This window comes from Galleria mellonella, unplaced genomic scaffold, assembly GCF_026898425.1.
Source record: "Galleria mellonella isolate WM207_F2 unplaced genomic scaffold, CSIRO_AGI_GalMel_v1 utg171, whole genome shotgun sequence".
In the NCBI taxonomy this organism is placed as follows: Eukaryota; Metazoa; Arthropoda; class Insecta; order Lepidoptera; family Pyralidae; genus Galleria; species Galleria mellonella.
The window spans coordinates 6,009,904-6,021,858 of NW_026442014.1; the positions used below are offsets into that span (position 1 = coordinate 6,009,904).

General features: G+C 32.1%; 1 protein-coding gene across 1 annotated transcript; it reads right to left on the reverse strand.

The window, feature by feature from the left end:
- Window positions 1-1,353: 1,353 nt before the first annotated feature.
- On the reverse strand, window positions 1,354-11,411 carry LOC113518277 (lipid scramblase CLPTM1L). Its single transcript, XM_026903123.3, has 8 exons — window positions 11,038-11,411; window positions 10,750-10,939; window positions 10,337-10,473; window positions 9,358-9,640; window positions 8,771-8,959; window positions 7,928-8,127; window positions 7,241-7,492; window positions 1,354-6,123 (listed from the first exon to the last, which is right to left on the reverse strand). Exons 1-8 carry the CDS (start codon window positions 11,304-11,306, stop codon window positions 6,030-6,032), a joined length of 1,614 nt encoding a protein of 537 aa, XP_026758924.1. The 5' UTR covers window positions 11,307-11,411; the 3' UTR covers window positions 1,354-6,029.
- Window positions 11,412-11,955: the final 544 nt, after the last annotated feature.

The window sequence follows — 11,955 nt, forward strand, 5'->3', positions numbered from 1 at the left end:
CCCCACCCATTTCACCCATCAAAAAAAAACTACCGAACACAAACTGAATGTATAGTTTGAATGGAAATCTTAACGAATTAATACTATTCATTGGTTTTTGAACCATGTTTACCGAATAAATAACATGTTTATCGTATTTTAATCATGTTGCGATAAGATTATTAGTTACGACTTGCCAAATGTTATTCTCATATTAATTTAACATCAATTGATAAATAACTAAATATATATTCATTTCTTGTGAAGGAACGCTAAAATCAAATAAAGAAGACGTCCCTTAATAGTAACATAACAAACTATTAATTTTTTTTAATGGGTGAAGATGGACCCTCGCCTGCGCTATCGATATACGCTGCCGGGGTATCAGTGAAGGATGACAGGTGAGGATGAAGGCAGGTCAGTTGGCCCATAGTGACCAATTGAACAACAATTAATCACTATGGATTCCAGGGGGAACCGCGTGGAAGTCGACCTAATAGGATGTATTGCTAGCAAAGGAGCTGTTAAATCTCATTACTAACAATCACTTTTCCCCCTATAAATGACGTTTATTAACTAAACATTAGGTACTTGTTTTTACCTAATGCGTATGTATTTATCTATATACCGTATGTTTATCTACCTACATGCATCCTTGTGTCGCGAGGATGAGGTTATAAGAGAATAAAACTATAGAGAAACATATTGAAGCTTTATTTATATTTATTAATTATATCGGTCAGTACTCTAATTGCCAGCTAAATAACTGATACTGAAAAAGTAGCCACAGCACGGTTGCTTCTTCTATAGATATTTTCATTCAGATTCTTATTTCTTATCAAGCTCTAAAACTACAAACAGCTGTTTCCATGCCTCAGTGGACAACTTTGAGCGTTCATATTTTTTTTTTAATAAATGCAACTTAAGTAACATACAAACTGTCCCTACAAGTGGGTCAGTTTATGAGTAATAATGGAATGGTAACCCCACCTGCGCTATCGGTATACACTGGCGGGGCACCAATGAGAGATGATAGGTGAGATGAAGCAGTTAGCCCATCGTGACGAATTCAATAATAATTGTTCACGATGATTTCCAGGGGGAACCACGTGAAGGTCGACCTAATAAGGTGTATTGCTAGCAATGAGACCCCATTACTAACAATCCCTTTCCCCCCAGTAGGTCAGTTTGTTAACATGGTAACAGTCGCCTATAAACATTATCAGCACCATGACATCACAGAATACACTAAACTTGGGGTCCTTGATAATTTATACTGTAAATAATGTCACTATAACGAAGTAGTAGTGTTTACATATTAATGCATACGACTGTATTTGTATTGTGTACTGTGGGGTTACTCCAAACACGATGAAAATATAAACAAAATTATAATTTCCATTTTTATCCAATTATGACAAAATAATTTTGAGTATTGAAATATTGCATTAATAGTCTCTTATAGACCAACTATAAACTATTCATCATTAGCCTCATACAAATTCTTAATTTAAGTCGAATCTACCAATCAAAAGCATAGGCATCTACAGTACTATCTCACACTTAATGAAAACAACTTTTGACACAACCTTATTACAAAGTTACAGGGGCATATATTTTAAATTTCTTTTATACAAAACACATTTAATATAAAACAGAAAATGTTTAATTTCAGAAATAAAAATATATAAAATAATGAAATAATTACGTCATCCAATTCGGGTAATTCATCATTTATCATAATATTAAAATCCTTGAGGGATTTAATGATTAAGGATTAAACAATTTCATTAAAAATAAAGTAAAATTCTACATCAGTACTTTTTTTACTAATGACCTTTTTAAATTAGAGACACCATACTTTTGTTTCACGCTAAAAACTGCAGTGATATTTCAATTTTTATTAATTCATTTATACTTTTAAGTTTATAATGTTCAAATAAATTTTCCACTTCAATCAAACTGACGATTCCCCAAGATTATGAAAAGAACTATCTGTAAATATTTATTATTTATAAAGTTATAAATAATGAAAAATGTAATTTCATTTAATTGGATGTATGGTAGCTCTAATTTTAAAGAATAAATTAGCCTGTGACCATTTTCTATAATATCGTATAAATCGAATTCACTTTTAGATTTTTTTTTTACTTCTATAACTCTTGTATAATTTAACCTACATTTGCCTCAACACTGCCTACAAAATATGGTAGCAGTCATTGTTAATTTACAAAATACCTAGACAAAACACCACAATAATTTACTAAAGCCCATCAAATTTGTGCGCAGGAGTATCTAATAAATGCGCGGCAAATGCGAGCAGTAACCTATGAGATTATGAGGTAGGGATAGTACAGTTGGGAATGAAATGTCGCGCAGACCTGTCGTCGTCAGCAGGCCGCGGACGTACACATTGTTAGAACTTCATTGATGATTTGTCAGGCCATACAACCTTTTTGTATACAGGACGCAGACAATGAAAAAATTGACAAAACAACCCGAAACTCAGCAGTAGCAGCCATAAATCTGAGAATTCTAAAGGCGTCAAAATAAAAATAAATCTTATTACAAGTCGACCAATGATGTCTTTTAGGAAAAGTTGTATATAATCACGAATACTATCACTAGATTTCGCATTGGTACGACTACACCTCGAATAAATACAATAAATCGTAAGCCCTAATCATATTACAGGATAGGGAAGATATTTGTTACATGTTGTGCAAACATTTCCCCCTTCCATAGTCAGTTACTTAAAATAAATAAATTTAATTGAGCTGAAAATAAATAGTTAAATACAGAAAGTACTCATACTATCAACATTTTCCTACAATGGAAAATTTTAGATTATATAGTTAATTTACTAATGGAATTTCATAGGTCAAATCGAATAGTAGAAACTAACATATAGACATCCCTAAGACAAATAGAAATTCCAAAATAATGAAACATATTTAAAAGAACATACTTTAAACTGAACAATTATAGCTAAACATCCAAACACATAAAATAAGTCAATAAATAACAATAAAAAAAAACTTACATTCGATCGATAACATTAAATAATTTACATTTAAATATTTCATACAGGCAATGTGACAGACTTAAAATATCATCATATTATTATAACATGTTTGCTTGCATGCTTAGACAACATCTAATTAGGAATAAATTATAAGGCATAAAACCTCATGGATTTGAGGCCACTGAAACAATAGACTGTTCATCTTTGTAGTCAATTGCACAAATAAAACTAATAAATTAATAGCAGAGTTTAAACTACTGGGGCTTATATTGCAAGAGAAATAAAACTAACATTGTTTTGCAATAGGCCACATTTAAAGTACATTTGTATGTCACTATAAAAGTATTATATTTAAAATATATAATAATTTAGATAATAATAATTTACGGTTTGAAGCCAGAGATATGAGTCTATATAGTTGATAATATATATCTAAAGTCTCACTGGACAATTGGTTTATTACGAAGAGTAGTTTGGGGCGCAATACTGAAAATTCTAGTATGGAGATGTACGAAAACATTTACAGAGACGACGATGACGACATTTCACAGCGATGTGTAAGACTACTGCGCACGTAACGATTCAATTCAATTGAATTTATTTATTGCATTTTTTTTACAACACGGGGCAAACGAGCATGCGGCTCACCTGATGGTAAGTGACTATCGCCGCCCATGATCACCCACAACACCAGCGGCATTGCAGGTGTGCTGCCGGCCTTTTAAAAAGGAATATACTCTTTTCTTGAAGGTTATGTTGTCGTATCGGTTCGGAAATACTGCTGCTGGAAGTTGATTCCAAAGAATGGTTGTGCGTGGAAGAAAGTGCCTTGAAAAACGCACGGTGGAAGACCGCCACTCGTCCAGATGATTGGGATGAAACTTTAGTTTGTGACGGGTTGCATTCTACAATATTATTATAAAAGATGTTAGTAATTGTAGACCCTGTCGGGCACAGCAATTAGAAGCGAGAAGGGCGTCGATCCTTAAATTTTCATAAAGATTTTAATAATTAAATAATTCAATTTCGATTTCATCAATGTAATGAAATTCTAATTAAAATCCAAGTAAATTTAATGATGGTAACGATTTTTTTTTGTTTCCATGTTTTATTTTAATTTAATGCAATTTAATGTAGTTGTTTATATTTTTATATCATTTTATTAATATACTTATCAATACGACGTAGATGACTCATAACAAACAGCGCGAATCAGCAGAATGAGTTACGTATCACCTACCGCCTCTATACAAATAGCTACGATCCGAAAATGTACCGTCCTGCGTAACGCTCAGCCGCTCTATAACCGAGACCTAGGAAATTGTACCGCATTAAATTCCACTATTTTCTTGTTTACAATTCACAAATACAACCTATGTGTAAAACAAAAAAATTGTCATGTTTTTTGGTATTCATTCAATCTCATAAATGGAATTTTTCAGCGTTAAACTCTAAGACAATAATAATCCGTTATAAAAGCGTTATCGTATCGTATATTGGGAATAATATATTTTTAAATGCACATGACTTTAGAATATTATTGTAATATGACGCTACTTATTACTACACGCTAACTTACACAGTAGTAATATCACGTAAATAGTCAAGAGATCACAGTTTAGAGCTGCCATCTATTCGGGTTTATAGGATGCGTAAAAATAATGAGCAAGAAGACAATAAGGCCAAGGCCAAGAGCAAACAATACAAGGTTAGGGTTGAATCGAAACATAAGTGAAACAGGACAAGTTTTCTCTTTCAAGATAGTTTTTTTTTTTTAATTTTTTATTTATTGAAAATATTTGTATTATTGATTAGAAGATGTTGTGTTATCAGTACGTTGTTTAAAAAATAAGAATGTTCATATCAATGCTTATCGAAGTATCATAATTATCTGTCAATTCTCAAAAACAACTTCAATATTTCCAATTGACATTTTAAAAGTGCTCTGATAGCGGTATAATAACTGTTATAAAAATGTACTTTATTAAAAGCCCCATAATATATCGTTGAGGAAACACAATTGAATTTTATTGGCACTATTGAAACGTATTAAAACGATCATAGTAGTGGGCATATATAACGAAAGTAAAATTTAAGATGAACTGCAGTTCTTTGACAGAAGATCCATGAAATAGTGAAACCACTTTCCATCAGGTGGGCTGTCAGCTTGTTTGACATTCTAAGTTGTATAAAAAAAAAAGATGCACCGTGAGAATTTTTTATATAGATAAAGATAGAAAACATAAAAAATTTTAAAGCTATGACATTGAAAAATATTTCATGCTTCCTTGTGTATAATTGACATCAATAATAGAATTAATAATTGTTTTTAAATTAAGACTTTTAATATAATATTTTTTTTTAACTCGTCATAATGATACCTGACAGTTGGCAGCTCTACCGCAGCTAATTTACAAATATTCCATAGACAATGTAATTTTATTATCTATTCGTAAATATCTTTAAAGGCGCTCAATATACATAAAAAACAATAAACAATGTCAATCTTAAACAAATACACCTACATATTTTTTTTTATATAATAGTCCTTAATGTCTTTTACAAATAATTTAATTTGTTTATCAAAATAGCATTGGCGTTCGTTTATTAATATATCACGCAGCCTCTATGCGTTTCAACAATATTATAAATAGTAGTAATAGATTAATCATAAATAGAATACCAATCTGAAACCTAGTGATGGTAGATATTATAAAATTAAACAATTTCCCAGAATAAAAAACATAATCGAAATAGGAAAATATTTTTTGAATTTTTGTATAAAATTTATATAAAATTATTTTTGTATAAATTTTAAATGTTTCTTAGAAAAATTGTTTCAGTTTAAAGAATACTGAGTTTCAGAATGGTATATCTTTTACGGCTAACCCTGTATTGTGATTAACAATCAATTAAGCAATGTTTAACATTCTGAATACCTGTGTATATTCATATATCGAAATTTAAAACAATAGAATTTCGTTAAACAATGTTTAACCAAAATACTTAATTACTTCACATCGATTTATTCCGCTTTCTCTTTCAATGGTTCCAATTCTTCTGGACTTGCATCCATACTAGAGGCGGTGTCTGTACGCGACTTATCGACGGGATATAACCTGAAAGAAGATGGTAAAAATTAACACAATGTGTTCTTATATACTGTGTAAGGGGATATATTTGGTTAAACCAAGTATACCCTATAGGGGGGGAAAGGGATTGTTAGCAATGGAGTTTGACAGCCCCATTGCTAGCAACATGCCTTATTAGGTCGACCTCCAGGTGGTTCCCCCTGGAAACAATCGTGAATAATTCTTGTTGAATTCGTCACGATGGGCTACCTGACCTACTTCATCCTCATCTATCATCCTTCAATGGTGCCCCGCCGGTGTATACCGATAGCGCGGGTGGGGTTACCTTTCCATTATCATCCATTATGAAAAAAAAGTATACCCTATAAGAGGAGGGGAGAAGGAATTGCTAGTAATGGGAAATAACAACTCCGCTGCTAGTAATAGTAATAGTATACTCTACCAGGCCGACTCCTACGTGGTTCTCACTGGAAACAATCGTGGTTAAATGTTGTTCAATTGATCACAATGGACCAACTTACCAACTTCTAGTCTCACCTATGAACCTTCATTAGTGTTCCGCTACCGCATACCGATAGCGCAGTCAGAGTTACCATTCCTTTTTCATCCATTAAACAAACGTAGTTAAGTAGCAAAAGAATTTGTTTGTTAGCTCTTGGTGACTTAACCTCTCAACCAAGTCATAAAATTTGGCATCTTGGGATAAAATAAACTAAGGTTACTCTTTGTCCAGATCAATCAATCACACGAATGAAATTTCGAATTAAAATTGTAAATTACAAATAAATAATAGTGTTGCAGGCATCCTGTATACTTGTTTGCTACCTTCGTGGTATAAAATAAATGTCTTCTGTGAGGATGATTCAGTTTGAATAAAAATAGATAATAAAAAATGGTGCATAAATATACTCTAAAGTGGGAACGCCCCCTCCCCCTTTAAATACATCTGTGTGAATATATGTTACTATACTAAATTAATAAATATAAATACGACATCTATTAACAACCAATATAGTAAACTAATATATCTTTTAGAGATAGTAATACCCTTCCTTGAAATGTTTCACAGTATTTTGTACTAAAATATAAACGAGAAACGAATTTTTTTTTTTTACTATATTTAATACAAATGCAAAATTCTTACCATCTTTGGTACAAATAAACGAGAAAGACCAAGTCGTCTCTGAAGCAGGCGACGCGATGCGCAGTCGGCATGGTTATAATAAAAGCGAATACATCATCGATGAACGTGTTGAACGCTTTATACATGAACGCCCGCCACGGCAGCGCCGCCACCGATCGCAAGCGGTAATTCACGAACAATTGAGGCAGCATGAATAAGAACCCGAATGCGTACACGCCATTCACGATGCTATGAAGAGCCCAGGAGTACCAACTGCAAAACGAAAATAAATACTCAAATAGGTCTTGGTTGCACAGCGTCATCTACTCCCATACTAAGTAGAGCATATACTACGGATACTACTTCTACTACCTGTTAAAAATATTGATTTTTGTAAATATAAAATAATATATACTATACAGAAAAAAAAAACAATAAATTAAGAAAACTGTACCAATATATACCTGTCAACTTCATGTACAATGTATGTTTTTTGTGAAAGGTTATAAGAATAGTAGGAAAGTTATATGCCTGTTCATATTATTGCAACTCCATTTCATTATTTGGTCATATATTCTTATAACATAAATAACGACTGACTTCTTACTTTGATATATTTTTTTTAACTATAGACAAGTTACTACTTTCCATTTCTATAACCTAACAGGTATTTTGCCATTTTCAAATCTACAAAAACATCATAGCTACCTCTTATGTGGCTCATAAACCAGCGAATAGAGTGCACCAAGGATGCAGAGTGGATACAGCAGCATTGCGAGGTAGCGCATGGCTTCCGCGTCCGCTTGCGCCGTGCTGCGCTCGGCCGCGTCCGCACGCTCGCGCCACACACGTACGCGCCACCCCGCAAACGAGACGCGCACGTGGAAAATCCTCGTCACTTTCCATAGCTACAAAACAATTGAATTATTTTATATATCATAAAATAAATATAATGTTATAATAAATTATATAATTTTACATTTACATATAATAATAACCAGAGGGAGACTTTGTACAAAAACCGATTGCTTGGATACCTCTGTCCTATTCGTGTTTCAACCGTGAAGCAATTGTTTGCATGGCTGTGTTTCGGTTTCAAGGGTGGGATATGGCGTGAATTTACAGGGTACAGAGGTATAACACCTGAGTCCTCAGGAATGGCAACGCATGGGGGGTATCATGAGCGAAACAGTACACTCTGTTATATCCATGGTATTGCTCATGTCTATAGGCGACGGTTATCACTTTCCATCAGGTGGACCGTCAGCTTGTTTGCCATTCTAAGTTGCATAAAAAAAAACAATGTTCACATGTTTTACAGACATAGAGAATTACATTGTACAATTTTTGTGACGTGATAAATTTTATTATATTACAGAATACTAATAATAAGTGGGAAGAATAAATAGTATTTTCTGCTATACATTAAAATGAACAATAAATACTAATGGTATTTATTGTTCATTTTGTTTCAACTTATTACACAGTAACAAAACTAAACAGAACTTGTTGTGAAGGAATATTGTAAATGCATTTTCATGCAAAAATTACCTCAATAACAGCACTTATACCAGCTGGTACAAGTACTAGAAGTGACGTCTGCTCATCTATTAGATAAAAGAAAATGATAAACTGTGAGAATGCGCGCCAGACCACTGTACGCGCGGATAAACCCGCAAGCGACCTTTTGCGGCGCCAGAATGAAACATCATTCTTGAATGCTAAGAAGTCGAACAGCAACTGAAAATTTAATTAGTATATATGCAGATATTTCTAACTAAAAATTATATTTTTCAACAATCATCCCCACTTATATAAATAAGAGTTCAGTATAATTCTGTGTGAACCATATAAGAAATCCAATGAGATTTATAACATGGTATCTAATAATTCATTTATTGATAACATTTGTGTGTGACAGACCAATTATAAATTATAAAGTACTCATATATAGCATGGACAAGGAGAACCAAGTGGCAATAACCACCCTCTATCCTTATGGGTGAACTATTAATAAAAAAAAATATATAATATTTTTGCAATCCTGAATTATTGGTGGCAATAAAAAAAAAACTAAGACAAACTACTATCAGCCCCGCTAATATCATAATAATTATTTATTATTTAAATTCACTTACATGACAACTGGCTATCAAGACTGTTGCTGACAGCAGGTACAAATTTGTATCTGCAAATATTCCCTTAACATCGTCTATATCTTTTTCACTGAAGCCAAGTGTGCGTAGCTGTTCCAAAGCAAGTCTCACATGTAGGGCCAACCCAAACGATCCATATGAAGTGGGTGCAACATTTACAGTTATATTCACTTCTGATGTACTACTATTTAACAGTTGTAATGTTGACATCCGAGATTTAAGGACATTGTGTTGGATTATAGGTAGAAATTTCCCATTTCTAACTCTGAAAATACATTAAAAATATTTCAGTGATAAGAATTACGAGAAAAGTACTTTAACACTTTGCTAACTGGGAATTCCATCATGGTTGAAATCTTTGGAATTAAACTAAAATTGTGATAAAAACCTAAATACAAAGTAATTTTTTGGTCATGAACCCTTTGTAATCCAAAAGGTCTTGCCCTTCATGGTAGAAGAATGTACCTACATGTTAGCGCAATGACAAGTTTACTGCTTACCAATCAGCAAAGTGTTAAATATATATATAAAACAACAAAACCTCAAATTTATTTGAAAAAAAAATATAAATATATGTAAAGCTGAAAATAAGTATACAGGGAGTAAGGGATGGGTTAGCAAAAACTGAAACAGTGATTGCAGACCATTATTCTAAACTGAAAACCAAAATGAAATAACATTCTGAAAAATTTTAAGTTTTTTTGTTTTTTTTTTCATTTGAAATCATGAAATCTATGATATTATGTCATAACAGCAATTTAACATACATATTAAAATCCTACTGCAACACATGGAACATTGTGCAGAGTCCAAACTAAGAATTGTAAATTATATGGTGGTACACTTCCAGTGGGAAAATAATCTGCCATCTGATTTAATTTATCTAAATCAGCTGTTTTCATTTTCACCAACCTGTCCCTTCCATCCTGTATATTGTAAGTTCTACAGATTAACAGTTTACCTCATGTATGGAAGTAATTCACCAGGTAACTTATTGTCAGGAAGATACAAATTATCTGTTAAAATAGAGAGTGGCACTGACGTTGCTATATGTGCAAATGGATGAAAACTCTCATCTTTTAGCTTTTTCACATTGCTCTAAAAATATAAGAAAATAAAGCTTGAATTAGACTTATTATATTAATTATTATATTTAGTTATTACTAATTCACTTACATTCAAATACAAATCATTATATGAAATCTTTGTCTCTACAATATATATTTTTTATAAATGTGAAAGTTTGTAAAGATGTTTGGATGTTCATTATTCAATCATACTTAAATTACTAAACTGATTAGAATGAAATTTGTTACACAAATAGACCATATACTTACTTAAAAACTTGTTATAACTTTATATTTTTTTACTTACATTGCTTTCAAGTAGGTTAAATGTAGCTGCCTGAGGTTCAATATAAGTGATCAGGGGCAATGTGTGGACAGATTCTGTACGACGAATTTCATCGAAATCTCTATAAAGTCGACTATCATCTAACAGTACTGCATGCATGAATAATGTCCCATTATTACGGGTTTTACGAGGTACTTTCAATATAATGTTACTGAAAAGATAAAGAAAATATAAGATAATTACAATAAAGAAAATATTTATTAATTATAAGTAACAAACTAAATAATAATAAGTAATGAACAGACTCACAAAGTTGCGGAACTACGGTAATCAAATTTGGTAGAAGTATGCACTTTGGTGATAGCATCTGCAGATGAACCACCTAAAGACGGACGTTGTTTCACAGAAGTATAGAGAACTAAATGCTGAACTGGATTTGAAGCCAAATGTGAAGTATAACATATTTCGCCACGACTGCATTTAGGAGGTATAAAAATTTCAGCTAGTGTCCATATTGTGTTTATAATATAAACGGCAAAAACAATAGAAAGTATTAGACTGACAGATATATACTTCATCACAAATAATTTTTGCAGATTGGATTGTTGAAATTTATTTTATTATTATTTTGTTTTATAACCTCTAAATTCTGATCGGTAGTCATAGATAGGTAAGTTGTAAAAACTATCAAAATTGACAAAGATATAATTGACAATTATGTCGCTACACGTCATATAAAGACATCGATAAGTAGATATTATAAAGTAAAAAAAAAAATGAGAAAACTGGTTTGAACATAGTCATTGCCGTATTTTGTTAAAAAAGGTTCATATGTACTATCAGTCATCTTTACTTGCATCTGGAGTGGGCACAAGATAATTTTAAGGTGGATACGGCCTACTGGTCCTCCTTTAAAGTGCCTATGGTTTAAGCGTTTAAAGGTTCATGTCGTTTTTTTTTTTTTCAATAATCTCTTCGAGTGTATAATTATTGAAATAATAAACGTTTCAAATTTAATAAAGTCTAAGTATGTGTTTAAAACTGTTTATTATACAAAGACGAAGATACTTCAACTTCCTTACTTGACAAGCATTTACTAGGTCTAATTATTTGCTTGACCCAAGCTACCGTAATAATAATCTAACGTTTGATACTTTACTATATAATTTAAGCACCATCTACGGAGGCCATGGTGATTATGTATAGTATGTCAATACCTTTATAGTA

What these genes read in the sequence shown, in the direction of transcription:
- LOC113518277 (XM_026903123.3), bottom strand. Translation starts at nt 11,306, where the DNA reads ATGAAGTATATATCTGTCAGTCTAATACTTTCTATTGTTTTTGCCGTT. An exon ending in GAATTACTTCCATACATGAG is followed by an intron (nt 9,641 to 10,336) that starts GTAAACTGTTAA and finishes ATGTATTTTCAG; the next exon opens with AGTTAGAAATGGGAAATTTC. An exon ending in GTTTATGAGCCACATAAGAG is followed by an intron (nt 7,493 to 7,927) that starts GTAGCTATGATG and finishes TTCGTTTTGCAG; the next exon opens with TTGGTACTCCTGGGCTCTTC.